This window comes from Ambystoma mexicanum, chromosome 8 (genome assembly GCF_040938575.1).
Source record: "Ambystoma mexicanum isolate Mex_15411 chromosome 8, UKY_AmexF1_1, whole genome shotgun sequence".
Taxonomy (NCBI): Eukaryota; Metazoa; Chordata; class Amphibia; order Caudata; family Ambystomatidae; genus Ambystoma; species Ambystoma mexicanum.
In genome coordinates this window covers 1,430,062,709-1,430,088,095 of record NC_090929.1, presented here as the reverse complement: position 1 = coordinate 1,430,088,095, position 25,387 = coordinate 1,430,062,709, and the positions used below count along the sequence as shown (strand labels likewise).

The 25,387-nt window shown below is 46.3% G+C and overlaps 1 protein-coding gene across 1 annotated transcript in view; it reads left to right on the top strand.

The window, feature by feature from the left end:
- Nucleotides 1–25,387, top strand: part of LOC138473082 (M-phase inducer phosphatase 1-A-like) — a 403,086-nt gene that overhangs the window by 173,599 nt on the left and 204,100 nt on the right. Inside the window, exon 6 of the mRNA XM_069611581.1 lies at nt 17,274–17,444. Within this exon, the coding sequence (XP_069467682.1) occupies nt 17,274–17,444 (171 nt within the window). The remainder of the gene's footprint in view (nt 1–17,273; nt 17,445–25,387) is intronic.

Genomic DNA, 25,387 nt, shown 5'->3' with positions numbered 1-25,387 from the left:
TCTTTACCCATCGTCTATGAGTGGTGGTGTAAAATTCACTTCCCCAAAGCTGGAACCTTCATCGGGTGGTGCTCTTGCAAATTCTGCCTCCTCCTCCTCCTCTTGATCTGTGTGGGTTCTCAACTGCTTGAATGCTTGTCCATCCAGGAAGTTGGCGGATCGCTTCTACTAGCTTGAGATTGCTTCAATCTTCTAGTTCTTTCTATGGCCTCCCTTATCTGTTCTAAGAGTCTTTGGTTCATCCACCAGGGTTTCTCTGGTCTGAACACTGTAAGACCCGGCTGATGCCAAGGTGTCCTCTGACTCTTCTGGTATTGTATCCAGGCTAAGGAATTCCAGCTGTACTCCGATCTCACATATCTCTCAGTCGAGGGGTTCATTGCTTGTGGTCACCCAGGAACCTCCTGCCTCTGACATCCAGTCAGTTTTTCTCTCACCTGGGCAGCCTCTGTAGTGGGGCTTGATGGATTCCACTTCTGACACCATGTGGCACAGATGCCTCAAGAACACACCAACTCTCGAAGACAGTTCAAGGAATTTCATTGGAAGGTTTGCAAAGGGCTCACGCAAAGCTGTCCCTCTCCTCTCCTGTGTGCTTTCCTCTCCATAGCCCAGTCTTCTTTAAACCCCAAGATGTTTACTAGAGATCCGTAACCAATATAATCTAAGAGTAGTTTTATTACTGGTGAGGGCCTAAAGGCAATTGTCTTATCTATCATGCTGCCTCTGGGATCAATCTAGGTGGATCCTAACCGGGGTTCCACAATCAGAATATTATCAAGAAGGCCTGCCTTCCAATCACCCAAGTCTTAATAGATAATTTCCTCGCACAAACTAATGCTCCTCGTCCTGATGTTCTATCCTTTCTTTCCCTTTCCTCTAACCTCTTGTATCTTCTCTTCACACTCTCTTTATTCTCTTTGGGCCTCATTACGACCCTGGCGTTAACCATGGCGCTATTAGCACCATGGTTGACGCTGGTATTTTACCAACTCCGCCATGGTGAATGGCGGAATTACCGCCCCATTCCAAGGTTGGCGGGGCGGTAATTCCCCATTCACCATTGGCCCTTCCCCATTCCCATTTTCGCCCCCATAGGGCTCAATGGGAATGGGGAAGGTGGTAATTACGGTACCGCAAATTGCGGTACCGTAATTACCTCGAAAGTCCCTTTGTGGGTTCCTTCCTTAACGGCTGGTAAAACCAGCTGTCTGGGCATACCCCCTATTTAAGCACAGTTACTTACGGTCTCACGGGTGAGATGTTGGCCTTTGCAGTCTGGGAGAATCGCAATTGAAACAACTACCTTTGCTGACAAAATAGTGTCTGCTTCCTAGTTCGGGTCGTCACGAGTTTAGAGTGTGTGGTAGGTGGTCCGCAATGGAGGACCTCATCTTCTATATGTTGTTAGTCACACCACACCTCGAAAGCTGCACGGTATAGGTGGAGGCTTGACTCACACTGTTAACAGCTCTCCTCTTCCCTCAAAACCCCAGTTGCATCACTTTGGTCAGCTGATCTGTGCCCTATTAAAGAGCACCTACACAGGGCATGGGTGCGGGCGGGGCTGCAACAAAGCCTGAACAGGATAATGGAGCCATCCATTTACAGTAAAACCAGTGCATAAATAGATATATGCAAACTGTATGATTGAAACACATCTGTTAAAGATTATTTTGCATAACCATCCCCAATATCATCAACCACACGACATGTACACACAGCATTCCTGAATTAGGGTACCCACTGAAGTCCTGTTATAAAATAGAATACCAAGGGCCTCATTACACGGTAGGCGGTAAACCATGGCGCTATTAGCGCCATGGTTCATGCCGGTAATTTACCGGTACCGCCTTGGAGGAAAGGGGAATTACCGCCCTATTCCAAGGTTGGCGGGGCGGTAATTCCTCCTTCCTCCATTGCCCTTCCCCATTCCCATTTTTGCCCAATAGGGCATAATGGGAATGGGGAAGGCGCTAATTACGGTACCGCAAATTGCGGTACCGTAATTAGCACCCTGGTCCCTTTGCGGGTTGGATTTTTAACGCCTGCAAAAAGCAGGCGTTAAATTCCCCAACCCGCAAAGGGACCTCGTAGTAAGGCGGTAAGGATTTACCGGTACCGGTAAAATACCGGTACCGGTAAACCCTTACCGCCTACCGTGTAATGAGGCCCCAAGTATTCACATGCTGAATTTCACTTGATTTCACTTTTAGCATAGTTGAATCTCCTGGCATATGTGGGAAAAAATCTCTCTATCCTTCATTAATTCCTCCTTTCTGTAGTGAGTCGCACCGAACTGATGAATGAACATTTGGAATGCTCTTCCTTTGGTATGGAGACCACAGGTACTCTAGAAATAGTGATAAGTCAAATCCTTAACCTTGTCCACAGGGATTAAGCACCCCTGTTCCAGTCTCTGGGAGGTGGGAGGAGAAAAGCAGCTTCTAGAATGGCCCCGGCTCTAAGGAGAAAGGCAGCAACATGAACCCCAATCCTTGACGCTCCCCCCGCGCCTGCCGTTAGCCCAAAATGAACACATTAGTTTCAATGTATTAATGTTAGAAATCAACAATAAGCACGGATCCTTGGCTAGTGCCATATAAATATTTGTATGCCAAGATTCTGTGCTGATTGTTGATTATACTAACGCTTATGAGAGTTGACCGTTCAGTCAATATTTACACTTCTTAACACATGTGCATATCCTTGTGACGTGGCATGCATCGTCGCGAGTAGCACGTGCTTTACGGCAGCAGGATTTATAAACATTGCTTTGCCTATGGCCGCCGCGTGGCAGAACACGTGCGATTTCTAATCGCCTGGCCTCCCATTAGGTAAGTGATTACCTCTCCTTGTTTATATTTTTGGCACTTCAGTGTCCAGAGCCAACCCATTCACGGGTATAATGGACGAGGTTCACCCAATCTGTTTTTCACTTTTATACTAGATAATCATTTATGATCAATAAAGACATCTAACCTGATAACCCACAGTAATGCAGACAATCAGCAAACTATAGGGCATCATAGCGTACAGCCCGTGGCACTCATTTTTCCTGATGGCAGCATTTTATCAACACAAGCTGATGCTTACTATTTATCTGCCATCAAATGTTCATTGATCAGCCTTGACAAAGACAGTTTTGTCGAAACACGTGTAGGCTGGAAGGCTCAACTTTTTGATGCACACTGAATTAAAATTACATCTGTTTGAGCACATCAAGACATTTGTGTTGACTTATATTGAATAGGAATTGGAGTCTAATCACTTACTTTTGTCAAGAGACTACTACTTACCAGGTCAGTGCAATTACCCAGAACCTTCCCTGTTTATACTAACATCCAAGTAGACATTACATCCCAATTTACCTGGAGTCGTGGACGCACAAAATTACTCATGTTGCCACTGACTTTCTTTTTGAGCCTTGTTCCAGGTTCAATATGCTTAAATCCTCGGCCAGCGACCCTTTGCAGTTATTGCCAGAATGGAAGGTGGCCATAGACCCTATTTATTCTCCCGTGAACATTAAAGCACCTTGGGTTGAGATTAATAGGCACAGTAATCACTTGAGATGGTACGAGCATTTTGTTTCAATCTATAATGTAAGGTTACCTGCTGTAATCTCTGGGTTGTTAAAGCAGGATTTTGATAACGCTTTTACACCTGAAAACATTGTGTTTTTTTGTTAATTTCAACACTGATTTTCGGTCTGAAACACCAGAAGTCCCTAAATGTATATATGCCTTTGACATTAATATTAGGGACGAAAAGCGGTAACTGAGACAGATTTTCATGTTACTGAATAAGGTTTCAACTTCCTGCATGAAACAGGAAGCGGCTAAGTTGAAACTGCACTATCATAGTTGGTTGAGAGGCTATAAGGACTGCATGCCACAGCTGGAAGCAGAGCTGATGCTGCTTAGGTTATCATCCAATAGATAGCAGCCTTTTGGAAACTAATGATCAACTCTTGTTTGACTCAGTCATATAGGCTGTTCCATTCAATTGCAGAGGAGGATTGGATTTAACATTATGATGAGATTTATGCTACACACACATGCAACTTCAGGTTGATATAGATAGCTCTGATGTAGCTGGGGATTTGGATTATGATATTGACAGGATTTATCAACTAATTTAAAAAAGTAAACCATCACAAGCTCCTGGTCCTGATGCCCTTTCTAATTTCGCCATGAGGAGCCATCCCGAGTTGTGGTCCAAAATCTTAATCCTTATTTGATTGGAAAATGCTGTCTAAAACCACCCGGCCTCTTTGAAATTCTCCCAAATTGTACCCTTTTTAAAAAAAAAAAAATCGATAGGGCGCTTCCTAACAACCATCGTCCTATAACCTTGCTGGATATATGTAGCAAGAATGTTTCCTCCATTCTCCTAAGCATCTGGAAAAGTGGGCAACAGAAGGGATGGTGTATGATATTAATCAATTGGGATTTAAACAATATCTGGAACCTCTCTTAATGGGTTAGTTATCTCTCTCCTGCAAAGTAAAGCAATTATTATAAAACAAGCCATCAATGTGGCTTTTCTAGATTTGACTATGGCCTTTGACTGTCTCAACAGGTCCCCTCTCTGAAGGAAACATCAGGCCAGGGGTCTTCCTTTAGCATATTCAGCCATTCTACAATATCTTCATGAGGACACAAAGTGACAAATTAGGCTTAGTGCTCAGAGTGCCCTGTCTAAAACAATTCCAACTCATTGGGGCCTATGCCAAGGTTGAATACCTGCTCCATTTCTTTTTAATATGTTTATCACTCACATGGGAGAGACTTTAGGCCAGATATGATCACCCCCCTTATATTTGGAAACACCCTGGTTAGCTGGTTGGCGTATGCCAGCAATTTGGTTTTACTCCACCACACCCCTATTGGGCTACAGCGCCAATTGGTTGCTCTAGATATATATGTGAAAACAAATGGGCTGTGTACTAATGCGTATTAATGCAACAAAAAAATCCTAATTTGTAGTCCAAGTAATGGTATTGAATGAACCTGGACACTAAACACAGCATCAATTGAGGTTGCTACCTAATTACCTGGGGTATCCAATATATTTGAGGAATAGGCCAGCGACTCACTATTCATTGCTCTGTGAAAAATGTATTGCACATGCTGGTCAAGTCAAGAGAATAATCATGCACTATTAGTGATACTCTCTAATCCCTGTTATTAATTTTTTTAAGGCAAAGGTCTGCAGAATTAATGATGGAGTTATGTGGGATAGACCCCAGGCCTCTTTTGGGTGCAAGTATTAAATGTACCTAACTGTGTACCGGCTGTAGTTTTGAGATACAAACTGGGTACGCTCTTCCTGAAAGCTCTGGTTAATTACCTGACCTTATATAGGAAAATATTGGTCTCTATTAAAAGTTCACTATTTAGTGTCCTAAATGCAGCACTTACTAAGGAAACAGATTGAACTAATCCATTGGGCTAATCGTGCTAACAAATTACTAAATATGTTGGGGGTAACCAGTGAAACCCTAATTTCATGGCCTATGGAGGTGAGGAAAAAACTTGGAACCAAAGATTGCATCCTATTGGGGGAAAGTATATTGAACTACCATTCCTATACTCATTATAGAAACGGAGAAACATCTGAAGTTTGTATCATACTATCAGTGGAAATTTCCCGATCTAAGGTATAGGGCCTGGTTCTGGCGGTTCAGATGGAATATACTCCCAACTAATGAAATCTTGGGAGCTCGCCTAAAGGTAGTTAGATTGGATTGGCACTGCATGTGTTGTAGAGCTCCTGACGTTATAGAAACCTTGCGTCATTTGATGATTGAATGTAAAGCGCTAGCCTGCAAGCGCCAACTATACTTTGAGGTTTTTTCACAGGATAAATCTCAATGATGTATTTATTCTTTGGAATAGGATAATGGCTGGGTACCAAGTGTCATTTACCATAGCTACTATTAAATGTTTTATAGAAATGTGCCCCATGTTAAACAACTTAATAAGTAATGAATTGTGTAATATGTAATGTTCATTACATTTCTTTAAAAATAGTTTTTTGTGTTTTTATTTACAGAATTGTTTATTAATGTTTTAACTGATCATGTTAATGTACTTTTTTTCTTTTTTTCTATTTTCTTTGTTTGCTAATTTTGGTGTGGTGAAAGTTTTTTTTCAAGGCATAACACCTTTATAATAAAAAATAAAAAAGGCAAGAGTCTCCCACTCCTTCCCTGATTCATCTTTGAACTTTCAAGAAAAGAAAGATACACTGACAGAGTGGTGAAGACAGAAGTCATCCAAAGCAGAGGAAAACTCTGTCCCTAAGCATCCCCAGGGAACAGTGGGGTTGACCGCTGTTGGACCAAACTCTCACTACTGGCTGCACTGGAACCAGGAGTGAATGATCCCCTATAGGTGCCAGTCGAGCTCCCTGGAGTGCAACCAGAGGACTTATCTTGTCCCTGGTGACCCTGGTTTGGGCCACCCAGTAACCCGGAAGCCAAGTGACAGCTCTGGGCCCTGATATCTGCATTGAACCGCTTGTGAGCTACACTGACCCAGACATTGCCTCCTCTAGGTTGCAATTCGTGTGTATTACTCCCCACCTTACTCCCTACCTTTCCTTGCATGATTCAACCGCCACTGTCTTGTGACAGTAAGGCCTGAAGAGTTTGAAGAACAGTATTTAGTGGGCTTACAATAACAATTAAGTGTTATATGGGAGTTGTGATTCTTTCACACCCCAATGAGCATGAGGCACCTGAGTAGCAAGCATTAAGAGTGTGGTGCCCTCCAATTTAGGAGCCAAGGACCAACGGGAATCAATAATCCAGTGTGCCGTCCGGTGACAGCCAAAGTGTAATGCCTGATAGAAGTTGTGGTACAATCAATCCCTGACTAAAGAAACTGAGCACCAATGGTCAAAGAGAACCAAGAACCCATTGCGTAGTGTGCTGACAGCTTAACTAGGTTGCTTGATGGGAGTTGTGGTTATATCACTCCCCAATGTGTGGAAGAGGCACCTAGGTCCAAATGAGAACTAGGAGTGCAACACTGACAAGGCAACTGAGCAACTTGGTAGAGGGGTGTTGTTCTGTTACTCCCCAAAAAGTGGAAAAGGCACTAAGGCCCGACAAAAACCAAGAGTGCAGTGCATGGTGAACTGACATGCCAAGTGAACTGTTTGTTTGGAATTGTGGTTCTACTACTTCCCAATGAGTAGAATGGGCAGCAATGCCCAAAAGAGAACAAAGAGCGTGGCATATGGTGTACTGACAAACCAAGTGACTTGTCTAATGTGAGGTGTAGTTCTGTCAATAACCAAAGAATTGTATCGACACCAAGGGACAAAGAGAATCAAGAATATATTGTATGGTGAGCTGGCAGTCAAAGCCCTCTGTCTGGTTGGGATCGGGGAAATTGAATACTCCCCATCACCAAGACAGAGTCAGTGCAAGGCCCAAGAGAAGTCCACATGACAATCTGACCTTCAGAGAAACTGTCAATGGGTGCTGCCAGCTTAACTTGTCCATCCTCTGTAGTGGTGCAAGGTGGCATCAATGGCTCCCACTTAGGTGACTGCAGCTCTGGCATCCATGCTGCCTCCTAGTCTCTGCCACCACACTAGTGCCCAGAACTCTCTTGGCGCCTAGGCCCTATACGCTGTCTTCCACATTTAGGAGCTGTGGTGCCAGGGCCACCTCCTTGACCCATCTTTTTCACATCTGGTGCTCTTTCCAGCATGATATCTGGAGAGGGATGCAATGATGCTGACCTGTTTATAGATGGTGCGTGGCACTTCCTGTTTGTCAGGGCACTTCTGGGGCATCTTTTCCCATAAAAAGGTGACATGCCCAGAGCTTGGTACTTCACAGTGGTCTCACCATCAAGCCTAAACGCTCCCTTTTGCTTGTTCTGGTGCCCTAAGGAACCAAGACTTCCTCCCTTTTGCCCTCCAAGAAGGACAAACTGAAGACTGTAGTAGTACTCCAGGCCATTGACTCAAAGCAAATTACTTAACACCCAAAGGCTGTGTGACCAACCGTAAATAAAGTGCTGTCTTTATTTGAGGTATTTGGTTTGTGGCATCATTATTACAACAACTTTACTCCTGCAGTGAAGTGCTCTCCACCAGGCCCACTTAAACCACTGCTACGTTTTGTTAACCATGTTTTTGATCACTTAAGAGGCCCCATGGCACCACAGGAGTCAGAAATGCAGAAAGAGGCACACTGGGGGAGACACATGGAGACACTGACTCAAATAGGAGGAGAGGTAAAGTGTGTGACCAGAAAGCAGAACGTCACAGGAGTCAGACACTGGCCATAACCAGCAGTGAGCATGAGAGGGGAGAAACTGAAAGAGAGGCACAATTTGAGGTCCCACTGATAGGAACTGAGAGAGAGGGGGAAGGTAAAATGCTAGTAAACTATAGCAGCTGTTGAGAAGGTGTGAGAAGGTGGGTGGAGGGCAGGAGGCCATGAAAAGGAGAAGGAGGTGGATGAGAGGAGGTGTCAGACACAGTGAGCTGCAGCCAGAGGCACGCCATATTGGTGGGTGACCTTGTAGGGAGGTAGAAAAAGGAGAATGTCCAGGGGAACGAGTCCAAAGCATGGTAAAGATTCTAACAGAACGGAACGGAAGTGCGTACTTACCATGAAGCTTGGAGGAGATGTCAGAGGCACAAGGACTGGCAAAACATATTGAGAAATTCAGCAGTGAGAGAAATGCGCTGCATCTGGCCCTTGTGCATACAGTTGCTAGATCTACTGTGAAAAGAAAACCTTAATAAAGTAAGCACTGCAAGATATGCGCTGCATCCCTAAATGTGCAGAAAGTAAAAAATTAAGAAGGACTTGCTGCAAACTACATGTAGGAATGGCTCTTGTAGCCATTAAGAAAGTGAACATTGAGAAAGTAAGCATTAAGAGAGAGGCACTTCCTGCTGGAACTTGTAGTAACAGTAAGCCAGAGTGAAAGGTAACTGAACACTAAGAGAAAAACGCTGCATGCTGGAACTTGTAGGAAAAGTTTTTTAAGCCATTGACAAAATGACAAAATGAGCATTGCAAAAGTAAGCATTTAGAAACTGAGCTCTGCTAGACAAGCGCTGTTGTCAGAATGTATAGGAGTAGTTCCTACATCTATTGAGAAGCAAATTACATAGGAAAACTCTGCCTTCTGAGCCCTGTAAGAAATGTTCTTAAACCCATTAACACACTCAGAGCTAAGAGAAGCTCTGCATGCTGGATTTACCAAAGTTCATTATAAGATTGATAGCAAAGAGTAACATTGCAATCTGGAGTTTGAAGGCCAAATTCTGGGAGTTCCTGAGGAAGTGATTGACGAGAGGAACACACATTGCATGCTTGAACTATCGGGGACATTCTTAGATCCCTTGAGAAAGTATTGGAAAGAGGAACATTGCTTTTGGTAACTTGTGGGAAAAGTTCCTAGCATCTTCAGGAAGTGATTCAGCAGAGGAACATTACAAGAGGGAACTTGAAATGAAAGTTTTCAGGAGCAATTTATAGGGCAGTCTAGCAACACCAGGTGATAACTTTAGCGTTTCGGACCAACTGCCAATATTAATAATAAACTTCTTGAACTTTATTTTGTTGTCTGTCATTGTAATTTTAAGAGCGAGCCACATGTTTATGACCTGCTGCTAGATTATCATGGCATTTATTTATTTAACTGTTTTTTACAACATGCAACATGCTATTAGCGCCATGGTTGCCGCCGGTATTTTACCGTGTCCGCCTTGGTGGATGGCGGAATTACCGCCCTACTCCAAGGTGAGCGGGGGCGGTAATTCCCCATTCACCAAGTCACTTCCCCATTCCCATTTTTGCCCCCATAGGGCTCAATGGGAATGGGGAAGGCGCTAATTACGGTACCGCAAATTGCGGTACCGTAATTAGCACCAAGGTCCCTTTGCTGGCCCGTTCCTTAATGGCTGCTAAAACCAGCCGTTAAGGTCGGGTCCCGCAAAGGGACCGTGTAGTAAGGCGGTAAGGGTTTACCGGTACCGGTGCCCTTACCGGTACCGGTAAACCCTTACCGCCTATCGTATAATGATGCTCTGTGTACCGGTGGATAACTCAAGAGTTAAGTTGTTGCCTCACAGTTTGGGTAAGTTTGAAGTTTGCACATTTGAATCCCACCAGGGCTATCTCACCCCTTCATCCTTGCGAGGTCAGTAGAATGGGTACCATTATGTCATCTTAAGTAATAATAATAGCTATTACAGCGGCCAGAAGCAGGTGGAATGTGGCATGAATCACTTTATGAAAACCTGATTTTTCTATGCAATAACCATTGGCGTCACAGCATGTCAAGTACAGGTCTTACCTGGACACGGGTCTTCAGTCGAAAGAGAAAGATGATACCAATCTCAGAAGTCACTCTGCCAGTAGCCAGAATGAACAGCGAGCAAGGTGATTGCTCTGCATATCTGTGATAGGGATCACTAGACACTGAGAGAAAAAGCTTTTCCCAGGAAAAACCTCTGTGCAGATCGCTAAATGGTGGTTTAGAGGTTAACAGGTTTTCAGGAGACGATGAGGATGGCTGTGGCAGAAGACTTGACTCTTGATATCTCAAGGATCTTGATATCTCAAGGAGGAGAATGTGAAGTATTGCTGGCAGGCAGTGAGAACATTGGGGAGATTGCGAAGGAGGGCTGGAACTTGTAATCAGTCAAGGCAGGAACAGAATTGGAAAAACACAGAAACAAGACTGCAGGCAGAAGGCTAAACAGGATAGGGCATGTTCTCAGGAGAATAAACAAGCACAACCAGATACAATGGAGAAAAAAGGGAGACGAGTGTTGTAGAGAGTGATGCCAGAAGACGTAGGTATGAGGAGTAGGTAGGGTTATTCACACAGAAGACCCCTGGAGCACCGGGTACCCTCTCACGCTACATCATAATGGTCTCACTCGGTGGCATTCTAGAACCAGTGGAAACCAAAACTCCACGGAGTGACCCCACAGGATGTATCCAGAAACAGCATAATATCTCCCCCCATCGGCAATGAGAGGAAAAAAACAAAACACAGCAAAACAAAGGAGGATAGAAGAAAAGGGGAAATAGAAAGAGAGAAGGGAAAAGAAAAGCAAAGGAATTTTCAGTGTAATAAAAAGGATACCGTTCAGTAATATACAAAGTCACTGGTGAGGTTGGGCAAAACCTCCTTCTCCTTGCGGGCAGCATGAAAGGACCAGCAGACTGCTCATATGGACCAGCTTCTCCTCCCGCCTCAGGAATCGTGTCACTCCCCCTTCAAGTGGCACTTCAGCACAAGGAGTGATGGTAGAGGTTCGCCCAATGTCATCAAAAGACCAGACTTTCCCATCATCAAGAACCACAGGCTTCCTTCCCACTCTGTCAATCCTCTGTAGGTCTCGGAATTTAGACTCGCCCTTCAATACGTTCCAAAAGTTCTTGCACCCGGAACCAGTCACCTTGCTTGAAAAAACATTTCGGGTGGCCATGACACAATCATTATACTCCTTATATTTCCTCTGTTTTTCCTTCACTCTCTCAAGGATCTCATCCATGTTCAAGTGGATGTTCCATTCTGATAACCAAGAAGGGCTCAAACGGTTGCCAGGCATTCTGCCCCTCATCATAACAAAGGGTTCTATTTCACTCTGTAGGTGTCCAATGGTGCTTTGAGGGTATCCTCCAGTGTAATGAATTTGCCACCGCCAACTGAATCATCCCCTTCACAAAACCACTCATGCGTTCTACAAGGCCTTTGGCCATGGGATGGTATAGCGACGTGCATATATGTTCCATTCCACGCTCTTTCAGAAACTTCTGCATGATATTGGAGATTAATTGTGCACCATTATCCCTTACCATGTCTTTTTGGTCACCTTCTCTACTGAACACACTCTCCAGAAAACGCTCAATCTTCATAGCTGTCACATCACCCTCCATGACGTACCTTCCCACCCATTTTGACGTGTAGTACATAAGAACTACTATTTACACCTTTACACTCTCTAGACCTTCAAAGGGACCAGTTATGCCCATCACTAATTTCTTCCACACTGACACAGGAACTTGCACTGGTATAAGAGGCGCCATATTTACTTTTTTGGACTTGTCACTTACAGCGTACGATTGACACATCTTCACCAAATCCTCAGCCTCTCTCAACATCCCAGGCCACCAGTAGGTTTCCCTCAGCCGTCTATTTGTTACGTCCCTTCCTAAATGACCCTCATGGCCAAATCAAGAATTCTGTTTCCCAAGGATTCTGGGGGAATTATTCGGTCTCCTCTCAGCACCCTTTCTGAATTCTCGAATATCTCATTATGGACTTGGTCAAACTCCAGAAGAGAATTTTCTGTGGTTTTCCATCCTTTGCAAATATCCCTCCTGAGTAAGCACTGTTCAGGATCCCCCACTGATTCTTTGACCCATTCTTCTTTTGGGATTCTGGGCAGAATTTGCACCATAATCTTCTCTTCCTCCTCCTCTGACACTGTCTCGTCCATGTCCCTTGTCCAAGGTGTCCTGTAGAAACAGTCAGCAACAACATTTACCTTTCCAGGAGTGTACACTACTCTGGTGTTGTACTAGATAATCTCCAGCATCCACCTGCAAATCTGCGTAAATACCAGATGAGGGCTTTTGGAGTTCATAATATGAAAGAGGAGCTTGTGATACATTTTAATTATCATGAGTAGACCCCAGATAAGAGTTCTGAAATGTACTAAAGTCCATTTCACATCCAATGCCTTCTTCTCTTTGGTGGAATAATTCAGTTCTGCTTGTTTCAACACCCGACAGATGAAGCAAATAGTCACTTCCCTCCCTTCTTGTATCTGTTCCAGAACACCTCCCAAGCCTGAATTGCTGGCCTCCAGGCCGTGTAGCACTCAACAACCCAAGCTCTTCATCTGTGGCTCACACATGAGCTCGGACTGCTAGCACTTACCCCCACTTGCACATTCTGAATAATCACAAGGCATAGTAGGTTCGTCCTTTCTTCCTTTTCCCTCCACTGTTCTTTTAAATATTGTGCTTTTATAATGTATTTCAATCCCTTGTTCCCTCCCCTCGCCCTGTGGGCGCTTTCAAACTGTATGTTACTTGCTGTATAAGCACCAAACAAGCAAAAAATAAATACAAATAAATACATCCATTGTGATTAGGCTCTTAGCAGTGGTACTGAACATTGCGAGAGTCAGTGACATACTGACATTCATTCTTATGTCCTCCCATTCCTTCCAGCAGGAATCTGTCCACTCAAATCTGGCACATTTTTTCATAAACAATATCATATGTTTTGTTTTGTCTGAGAAATTTGAGACGAATTTGGAGTAACACTCTGCTAGCCCCCGAAAGGACCTAAGTTGATCCATGTTCATGGGATTAGGCATGTTCATAATTGTTTCCACAAGTTCTCTCCTTGGTCTGATCCCTTCACTGTTGATCACATGACCGAGGTAGGTCACCCACTTCACTTTTATTTTACATTTTTCAGTTTTCCAACACCCCCAGCAGCTTTGCATCATGCTCTTCCTCTGAGTGGGACGCTACCAGACTGTCGTCCTGGAAATAGTAAACGCCCTCCAGGCCACCCAACAGTTGTTGCATTAGTCTCTGGAAGACCGCAGCAGCTGATGCCAACCCAAAAGGCATGAGTTTATATCTAAATGCTCCCAGATGCGTGACAAAGGTTGTTAAGTGTTTGGCGTCGTCATCTAAAACCACCTGATGATACGCTGATGACAAATCTAAGGTATCAGGTAATGAAATCGTAGCAAAAATGTCGCTGGTAAAAGAAATTGCGGCAAAAATGCTGTGGTTTGACCCGGTGAAGGTGAAGCCCATTATACCATTTAAGGGGAGCGCAGGTTGCCTGGTTGTCCCCCGCTCTCCTTAAATGGTATAATGGATCCAAGGGTTGCAGGGGTGTCCCCCGCATCTTTTACATGATTGTGGCGCAAAAAACCACTGCATTTTTGCTGCGATATTTTGTATTCACAGCCATTTTTGCCAGGATTTTAAGACATGGAACCAAATCTAATGTAGTAAAGAATTTTGCTGGTCTCATTGTAGTTAATAAGATCTACACACATGCACATCGAACCATCCCCTTTCTGGATAATCAAAATGGGGGACAGCCATTCCGATGATTCTATTGGCTCTATAATATCTTGTTTGCACATTTTTGCGAGTTCTTCCTGTAGTGCAGCCTTGATGCCAATGTTCCTCACTTTATGTACAATTGCTTTTGCTCCCCTTTTTAACACAATTCAGTGTCTGAATCCCTTAAGCTTCCCAATGTCATTGTTAAACACCTGGGGAAACCGCTTCACCAAACATTACTTGGAAGAGAATTCTTGACCTCTGACAGATAGGATTGGTTTATCTTCCTCTGGGTGTATTTTGAGTCCCAAAGCAGCCTGCTCATGCCAACCCATGACAGATGATCCCTTCTAGGCAACATAGAGCTTACAAAACGTGGCCCTATCTCCAAACTTGAGATGGACCCACTTAAAACCTAATATCTCAATGGGACTCTGACCATAACCTGTGGCTCTTACATGGGAAGGTTTCAACTCACACAAGGATCCAGCTAATTAATTTTGATATGTGAGGACATCTACCATGGTATAGGGTGATCTGGTGTCCACCATCACTTCCAGTGGTCTCTTGTCCACTTCTACTTTCTCCCAAGGTCCCGATTTTCCTGGATGCATTTAGTGATAGTATGCATATTGGACCTTCCTCTTCTGGGTCTGTGATCGTGAGGAGGCTGCTGGGTCCTCCAATTTCCTCCAGGGCCTTTTTACTGCATCTCGCTTTGGTCTTGGGATTCCTGCATACTCTCTCATAATGACCAATGACACCACATTTGTAGCACTCTGCATTCACAGCTGGGCATTCTCTTTCATTATTGTAATGTCTTGTGGCTTCACACCTAAAACATGCTGATTGGGTTTGTGTACCCGCACCCTGTGTGCCTCTTGACTTATCATTGGGATTCATCCTACACCTTGTCGCGTGATTGGAATTTCTCCTCACTAGTGCAATGGTCGCATTGTCTATAACCCTGTCAACCTGCTCAATCTGCTTTACTTCAGTAGTACTAGACTTGTGTTGCACAGCTTTCATGCATTTCTTTCCAAGCTCAATTGTTCTTGCTAAATCGATAGCCTGCACCATCGTGGGATCTTTGGCTTGCCACAAAGTTTGTTGAATCTGTAGATCTGCGGTATATAGGACAAGCTGATCTCTGATATATTCATGGGCAACACCGGTGAACTTGCAGGACACAATGAGGCCCCTCCGTGCAGCAATTTAGTTGTCTACAGATTCTCTTTGGCTTTGTTTCCTTGAAAAGAAGTAAAATCTTTCAAGCACCACATTGTCTTATTTCGGATATGTTTTTCTAACTTTGCCAGTGCTCCTTCATATTTCCTGGTCGACCCGGACTGGCCAGAGTCTCCTGCCCCTTCAGATGATAGAGTTTCAGGAAGAGTGCAAAATATCCTCAGTGCCTCCGCAACTAAACTGTCCAATAGCGATGCCTCCCTTAAATCATCGCTGAGCTTACTGCCTCCTATGGCACACAAATATACTTGGAATGAATCCACCCATTGCTCCCATGGTATGGGGGGATCTCCAGGAGAGGTAAGGAATGCACAAGGGGCAGACACACTCTGCATGGTGTTGAGGTGCGAGCTTTGATACAATCAATTCTATATCTTTTCTAATGGGTTGCACTGCACGTTTGAACAGTGTCTCATGCAGTTATTTGTAAGCAGCACTGTGCCTTTCTGCAATGTTTCCTGCTGTAAATGCTTTTTTCTACTATATGGTTTCCATTGTGGTTGTTCTTATGGGGAGCGGTGTGCTTGTGCGGTGAGTTTTCGTGCTTTTAAACTGTCCAGGGATTAAACTATGTATTCACTGTAACGCGATTTTCACTTCTTTCCAAGCGTTTGTTTCCTAGGAGATCATTACCAACATTATGGCTCCCACCTCAAGGGACGTTCAGAGGTCCCTTCTTCTAGCTTAGTTGCGCTCGGTCCTACTTCCGAGGAGAGCTTGCACAGGAACAAATTTAGAAGAGGGAGGGGCGGGCGCCAGCACCGCTCTCTCCCGGCGCCGCTCTCTCTGCGTGGCCACTTTCTCCCCATGACCGCTCTGCACAAGGGAGGCACACCGGTGCGGCCGCTCTACGGCGGTCTCCTACCGCTGCTCTGTGGGTGAGTACAACGGCAGCTCCTCGTCGCCAATTGTTGTAGGTAGTGAGACCAGGAGACTTAGCTATGAGGAGTAGTTTGGTTTATTCATACAGAAGACCACCGGAGCACCGGCTAGCCTGAGTGGCCTGAGAGGCTACAGCATAACGGTCTCATTCCATGGCATTCTGGAACCGGTTGGTTCCAGAACACCACGGAGTGACACCGCAGGATGCATCAAGAAACACCATAAAACAAGCTGCATCTCAACACAATATGCTGATAATGGGTGCCTCTTCTGTAGCATGTGGCCGAAGGTGATGTTCTATGTTTAATAAGGAAGTGAACTTTGCCATCCTGGTTTTCTGAGTCTTCCATAAGGCTTTTTCAAATGGCTAGCATCTTGAGAAGGGCATTAAAAGCCTATATGATCTTCCTGCATTTGCCATATTTGCAAGACCGCTTTCACTGCACCACGCCTGCCACCACTGACAACCCAAAAGTTCCACAAGCCTAGCATTAACTCCAACAAGTAGCAAGACACCTCAGGAAACTAATGGCACAGCTGGAGGGTCAATGAAACCACAGCGACCAAGAAGAACGTGGGTTACATCTGCGGTAGCAAGGGTACATTGTGGCAGACAAAAAGTGCATAAAGAAATGTCTGTTGTTACCCCAGGAAGCGTTATGTGCCTCAAAACAAGCTATTTATAAGAAAAATGACCCAAGCTGAACATAAAAATTACAATATTTGCTCTTTAATTTTGAAAGTAGCTTCCTTACCTGCTGTTATTTTTCATGATCAGCCAGTTATGAGCAGGCTGTACTGTTTTTTGGTGTTTTAAAACACTTGATTTTGTGATTCACATTGATAATATTTGATCCCTGGTACTCTACCGCAGAAATCACCCGGCACTACCGCATTCAATTCCTTTTTCCTTGATTACATTTGCATTATTAATGTATGATATTAACAATATTAATATGTACATGATGGTGTTTCATGTGTTTTGCATCTTGGGGAATATTACATATTCAAAATGAGTAGTCACTTTATCCGCTTTACATTTCAGCAGAAAGGATTTCGGATGAAACTTACACATCTCTTTCGGAGCCCAGAGCCCCACTTAGGAGTGGGCAGTGAAAATCAGCCTTTGTACAAGAAGAAGCCTATCCTCTGCGAGAGGCGACACGATAGTAGAAGGGGGAGCAGCCACAGGCCGGAAACGCAAGCATTGCTTCCTGTAAGTAGCACAGCAAAGCGGTATGTTCGACTGCGGCATCTTCCAGCATTTAGTCGTTACAGTAGATGGCTGTTATTTATCAGATCAGATCTGTGTCACTCAGCCTGCTGCAGCCTGCTTCTGCTGATAGGTATCAGACAGCTGCTGTATGTATTTGCTCCTCACTATGAGGCATGATTATGGACAAACAGTGAAAAGACCTTATATTTTATTATTTTTGTTTTAGATCATTTTAGCCACTAAACTTAGTACGGTATGTGCTCATGGGCGTAATTTTAGGGGGTGGACGGGGGTGTTTGTCCCCCCCAACTTTCAGGGCACACTATTTTGTCCCCATTCATTTGAATGGGGCACCTTTTTTTCAGAGGTCATGTCCCCCCCAACATTTTCAGCAAAGTTTCTCCACTGTATGTGCTGACTAGTTATTGTTTGCTGTTATTAACAAAAGTAAGACTTTGGAAAAGTCTTACAGGGATACTTACTACAAAAGTAATAGTACCAATATGTTACTTTTATGTGTAGTACCCATTAGGTATTTCAATGAAAGGACAAGGGAGTCAGTAAAAGTTCACTTGCAAAAGAAATAACAGAAAAGCTGTACCTAGCATATCATATGTCACCCTTGTGTGCTGTATTTCTGATGGTCTCTTTCTCTCTCTGCACTTTCTTTCTCTCACTGCTCGCTCCTGCTCACTGTCTCTCTTTATGATGTCAATGGCCCTCATTACGACCCTGGCGGAATTCGGAAAACGATGGCGGAAATGCAATACCGCCATCGAATAGCGCTCGGTGCGACTATGACCCGTCACAGCAAAGTACGAAGCCATTAGCGACACCGTAGTGAACGCCAACGCAAACTGCACCAAGCACGCGCGCGCGCGCCATGCCAAACCGTAAACACCACCATGGCGCAAGGGTACGCCAATTCCGACCCTAGCGGACATGTACCTAACGCCATCAAGCATGGCGGAATGAACCATTCCGCCATGGTGAGAAGTACGGCATCGCGAATCAACCGTAAACGGCCCCACTGAGTGCCTGCACACCGCTCCCTGCCCACAAAGTACAACTCCCCGTAGGTGCAATGAAGTCACAATGCAACCATTGAAATGTACAAGTCACCCATGCATGCCAACGAACAAATGAAACACAAGAGGGGCCAATGGGAGCTGCAGGGCACAGATGGCACGAATACAGAAGCCATCCCAATGGACATGACCACAGTCCCCCACCAAGAAACGCACGCAAACACAGGCACCTGTGACCAGCAATATTCCGAAAATCACATCATTCCACCAGTCCACCTGGCTGACCGGCATCTGTTACACAAAACCCAATCCCCCGCCCCTGAGCATGACAACATTCAAACTGTCATATTGGCAGCCCCCATCCCTGACCTCACGGGCTTCGTAGGCAAACGCGTCCAGTACAGTACCACGCAACTAAACTCCGAAGCTGGAACCCAATGCAGATCTCCTCACAATACATCGCTCCCCAAATAGGAATATGCCACATCACTTGCAAAGAAGAACGCTACAAGGGCCAAATCAGAATAGAAATTTAATGCACAACAAAATCACCAAGCCCATACAGCCATCAGGCCATGAACTCCAAAACACATTTCACCATTGTGGGCTGCATCCGCAAGAAATGACCAGCCACTACTTGTGTGACGCCCTGTTCCATCATGGTACACAGAGCCACATTCACGTACGAAAAGGCAACATGGAAGCGCACAGAACCGCAGGGCCGTCCCAATGGGGAGGCACAAGTCCAGCTGAAAGGCCGAAATGTTGCTCCGAGCCACCAGTACTGCATAAGGGCATGTGGCCCATTGGCGATCGTCCCATAAGATCGTAATGCTGCTCCACTGATTAACACGAAGCAGCAGGTGTCGGGAGTAAAACCCATCTGCAGGAGTGGCATACAGATGGCAGTGGCAAAAGGGGAGGAGATACCTGTCAACCAAAAGAAAAGAAAAAGAACAGAATGGCCATCAGAACTACATTCCAACAACTCACTTCAATGATCACACTAAATCCACAGCCATATGCATGCTAGCCCACTCCAAAGGTTCATCACCACCCAAAAACCACTTGCGACTCATAACTATCTATATCGAGGTGTAAACACCATCACAAACGAGTGTACCTGTGCATGCGTCTGTCAAAACAGAATCCATCAGATGGGATTGGTAACGTGCATGGACACAAGTGTCTGAGGGCGCGTCGAGACAGGGAGGGCTCAACAAGGCCAGATAGACGATGGTCCCACTATGGCAGCCCTGCATCACATAGCGTAGGGGAGGCGTATAGATTCCAAGAAGCCCTGTACATGGCAAACTCTGTATCAAATCACCTGCCCATGCATCCATTCATCATTCCCTCATCCCGGGATTAAAACGCCAGAATATTTACTCACATAACATTAGAAATATCCATTGAGTCTGTGCGTTATGCAGCCTGCAAAATCCACAGTGCCCCAGGCCGTAATGCCAGTGTTGTGAAGTAACATGTATTTGGGAACGTCCGGCCTCATCGCCCACGTCGCTATTGCGCATCCCAAACCATTCATATCAATCATTGCATCCTCGCCATGGCCCCTGTCCCAAGGACATTGAACAATAGTACGTTATATTTGCAGACAGACCTGTGGGCATTTCCCCGCCGCTAGCTGAAAACCGAAAGCGCCGCCCTTCGAATTCCTCATTTGCAACATCACGTCGAAGAAGCATCTGTGGCCGTTTGAAATCACTAATTAATCCATCATGTGCGGCTGTGTGTGAAAATGGCAACTGCCTTCACCCACAAATGGGACGCCCCGCCCGTCGTTGCAACTCGGTACAGTGATGCATGAGGGCCCACCGTTACTCGAGTACTACGTACCACTGACCCTTCACAAGTCTGTTTGCGACTGCACAGATAGTATGTGAAACAATGGGACCATAGCAGAATGAACATATCAACCAATGTTACACGGCAATCGGGTACAAATACATGATTGCAATAGCAAGATGCCATTCCCCGAATTGCAGCGTTGTGTGCGGGACGTGCTCGGCCAAAGGGGAGAGCAGTTTGCACAGGTGGAATGAATCACCACAGGTGGAGGCCATACAGCCTGAAAACACATAAATTGCACAGCCAATCTCCTCCCACAACCACACCGAAATGCTACCGGCAGGACTCGCGATGTTGGCCCTGGGGGACCTGATAGCACTGCAAGTACTCCAACTCCAGGAAGAAGACGAACACCAACTACAACCGGCCGCACGGAGGAGACGCAGGAGGAGGAGGAGGGCAAGGCAGGGCCAGCAAGGGCCGCCAGCACAGCCACAACCACCACGCAGGCAGCCCGCAATCCCACGCCTCCGAGCACATCCGTTCAACCTCACTGATGAGCAGATCCACACCCTCTACCGTCTGGACCGGGACACCATAGCCGCCATTGTGGACATGACACAGGCTGACCTTGTCAGCATGATAGACAGCCCAACCGCCATCCCACCCCTACTGAAGGTGGTGTCTGTACTACACTTCCTGGCCACAGGCACCTACCAGCACACAGTCGGGCAGTTGCATGGCATTTCTCAGCCACTGTTCTCACGGACACTATTGCAAGTGCTCGATGCCCTCCTGCAGCACGCAGACGACTACATCTCCCTACCACGCTCGGAGCAGGAAATTACCAACACAAAAGTGGGATTCCATGCACTTGCCGGCATACCGGGTTGCATTGGTGCCATCGACTGCACCCATGTGGAATTGGTCGTCCCACATGCCATGGAGGCCCAGTACCGCAACCGAAAACAATTTCATTCTCTTAATGTACAAATGGTGTGTGACTCCAACAGGATCATTACACATTGTTGTGCCAGATTCCCTGGATCAACCCATGATTCTATGGTCTTGAGGAACTCTACAATACCACGCTACATGGAGCGACACGCAGGGAACAGATCCTGGCTACTCGGTGAGTCTCATTACATGCATGATAATGTGGGGTATGTGATTCGGCAATGACCTGGCAGGAAGGGGGGGGGGGTGTGCGTACGTAGCAATGGCATTCCACATCATACGTTTCTCGTCCACATACAGGTGATGCTGGATATCCACTGAAGAGATGGCTCCTCACACCAGTCCGGAACCCACGGGACCAGCATGAGGAGGACTACAACCATGCCCACTCACGTACCCGTGTAGTCATAGAACAGGCATTCGGCCTACTGAAGGGTCGTTTCCGCTGCCTCAGCAGGTCTGGCGGGGCACTCCTGTACCGCCATGAGAAGGTTGCAAAGATGGTGATGGCATGTGTCATGCTCCACAACATGTGCGTACGTAGAAATGTGCCCATGCCCCCTGACGCAGAACTGCAAGCACCTGATGATGGTCATGATGAGGGCGGGGATGTGGCAGCACCTCAAGGAGTCTGCGAGGCACCGGAGGGCCGTGACATTCGTCAGCATCTCATTGATGTATGCTTCTAGCACTCACGCCTGGTGGCTGATACATGGACACGGGACTCGTGGCACTGTGTGTGTCTGGGACATGCACAATATGGACTGTACGCCTATGATGGCCTAGTACACAAAGATCAATGTCCACACATCTCATTGGTTGATCGTGCACTGTTTATGGCATATGTGATATCATGTTGAACACCCTATCGACCCGCCACCCAAGTGAGCCCAACACACCCCCTCCACCCTCCTACCTCCCCCCCGAACACCAGTGTCCAAAGATGCTCATTGTCAGTGGGCTGTCGCTATTGCAAGCCCCCTCTGCGGGTATCAGGGGCACCCCTGCCTGTGGAGCGCAGGTTCCTCCCAGATCTACGTTGGGGGCTGCCCTGGACGGAACTTGCAACGGATGATGTCTCTGCCTGCTCACGTCCATGCATGTCCCTAAGGGTTTGCGAGAGCTCAGTGAGCACACGGCGCACTGCGGCAAGTTCGGCACATACGTCCTTGGACGTCGCATGCAGTTCCCCCCTCAGGCTCTCGGTGCTTCTCTCCATTTGGACTCCCAGGCTCTCGGTGCTACTCTCCATTTGTGCCCTTAGTGTCTCTGTACCTCTCTCCATTTCTGCCCTAAGTGTCTCAGTTGATGTTTCTATGTCTGCCTTAGTGCCCCCACATTCATCGGCATGGTCCTTGAGGAGCGTGGCCAGTTGCTGCTGTTGCACGATTAACTGGTCGAGGGACTGTTGCCTCTGCTGGGCCATGGCCATTTGCGGGGGTGTCACAGAGGGGCTGTTGGCCTCATGTTGCCTTGCCACAGGGCTTGTGGGGGATGGCCAGTCGTCGTCTTGTGGGTGCCCCTGCGTGGTATCCTCATGTTGTACGGGATGGGACAGACAGGGGGATTGGGACAGGTCATGGATGGATCTGTCTTCGACATCCCCGTCTTCTGTGTCGGAGCATGCTGCCATCAATGGGGTGTCACCTATGGTGCTGCTGCCACCAGAGGCAGTGCCTTCTGTGGCATCCGTTGGGGGGACCTGTGGTGGTGGTGGTGTGGGCATGCTGGCTGCTGGGGTGCCTGTTGATGTTCCCTCCTCTGTGCTGCCACCTGATTTGTGCTGCTGCCGTGTCTTGATGCGTGCAGCTGAGGTGGAGGGTCTTTGGCCGTTGGTCTTGGCCCTCTTTGCAGGTGTGCTGGTAGGGGTGTCCTGTAGCTCGTCGTTTGGATCGGACCCTGTGGTGGAGTAAAGGAGGGCGAGGGTTATTGATGGGTCTGTGGGAATTGGAATGGCATTGTATCACATGCATTGGGGTGGTACCTGAGGGTGATTTGGGTCGGGGCCTTGGAGGTGCTTTCATTTGTGTGTGGAGTGAGGGTGCAGTTGTTTGGCAGCCTGCAGTTAGGGTGTGCCTGCTGCACGTGTAGTGCGTGTTTTAGGGGTTTTTAATTATTTATGTATTTATTGTGGGTTTTAACGTGCGCTATCAGGCCGATGTGTGTGGACGTTCTCCTGGACATGTGTTTCTGTTGCACTATGTGGACACATGGTACTTCACATGGTTGGACTTTGTGGATTTGGCATTGTTTTATCTGGCCCACCTACCTGAATCTTCGGATGTCTGCACTCCTTTCTCCATCCCTCCGACTCCCTCTATGCTCTCCATTCCGATGGTGGAGGCACAGATTTCTTCCCAGGGGGTCAACTTGATGGGTGATTCAGGACCTCCCCCGGTGGCTGTGGCAATGTTGCGGTTGGCAGAGAGTATGCTGCGGACGCGTATCCGCAGGTCGTCCCATAGCTTTCTGCATTGCTGTGGGGTGCGGGGTGCGGTCCCCACCGCACTTACCCGCTGTGCCACCAGAGCCCATATGGCCTTCTTGTTTGCAAGTGCCGTCCTGGTCATTTGCGTGCAGAAGACGACTGCAGCATTCTCCTGGAGGGTCTCTGTTAGCACGGTGAGTTCCTCACGGGAGAAGTGGACCTGCCGCTTGCGGTCGCACGCTTTCTTCGCTACTTTTCCCATTTTTCTTGGTTTCGCTAGGGTGGATGACGGGTTGGGGTGTGTCTCAGGGTAGTGTTTTTAGTGGTTGTGTGGTTTTAGTGGTTTTATAGGTGTACGCGGGATGTTTCCCGTTCCGGGCCCATGTTTTAACTTCCGTTTCCGTATATTTCCAGTCACCGTACTTTCCGGTAGGCGCACACTGCGGTGTCCGCTGTGATGGGTGGCGGTATTGCACCTAGGGCGCCGTACGGCGGCGGTGTGGGCCATTTTGGGGTCTTTTCCGCCATCGCGGACTTTGCACTTCCGCCATGCCGTGGTGCTCGTGCCCGATGGGTCGGAATGGGCCGCACTTTGCTCCTTCGTACAATGGCGGAAACGCTATTTGCGCTGTGGCGGTCCGGTCAGTCACTTTCCGCCAGGGTCGTAATGAGGGCCAATGTCTCTTTCTCTCTCTGGTGAGTCGTTGCTGAAAGTTGCACAGCCAGAGAAAAAAAACATATCTGGAAACTGCTTTTCTGTGGTTAAAAGTAGAATGAGAGAAGAGACATAGGTTTCTACTGAGGTGGGGACCAGCTAAGTATTGGAGACATACATTGTCAACACTTGCTCCTACAGGAATGTCTCCCTCACACTGAGAATGCAGTGTCACCATCGGATAGAGGAGGGAGACATAATAAGCTCTTCATGGGGGGCTGGGATTTTGACAGACCTTGTAAGTGGCCAAAGGACCAGGCTGTAGAGTCACCAACTGAGTTTTGTATTGCTTATTTTCTGTTAATTATCAGTGTTTGTGCCTAATGTAACTCATTGCTGGTTAGGCAGCACTTCCAATAAATCAGTGGCCAGCATGCAAAATTAAACTTTGCTTTGGAGCTCAAAGAAGAAACAGATATTTTTTGTATTTTTTATTGTATTTGGTTTAAATTAAACCTTTACAAATGTTTCCATAGAAAAATAGTAGAGAAAAGAAAAAAAAGAACAATACATTAAATCGAAAAATGTAAAGAAACACATTTCATCAAGCATTCATTAAAGCAAAATATGTACATATATAAACACATGATCTTAATCAAAACGAACTGTGGGATGTATTTACCCATGCATCCGAGCCCTACCTCAAAACTGTGCAGTACTGACATGGAAAACATCATGATGGCCAGAGCTTCCCAGAAAATGCACAGGGAAATGCATGAAGAATAGGCTGCCACTCATTTTTGCCGATGTTATGGGCACAGAAGGACACTGCCTAAAAACCCCATTGGACTACCCACACAGTAGCCTGAAACCATTGGGAATGGAAATGCTGATTGCCAAAAGCCACCTAGAATTGTGGGGAATTCATTTCTTAAATCCCAAAAATGGGTGCAGTACCAGTACTCACCACTATCCAAAAGCCGGCATTTTAAAACAACACCAGATTTTACTTTTTGTAAAACTGAATAAATGAACCCAAAACATGCCAAAGAAAGACTTACTGAGA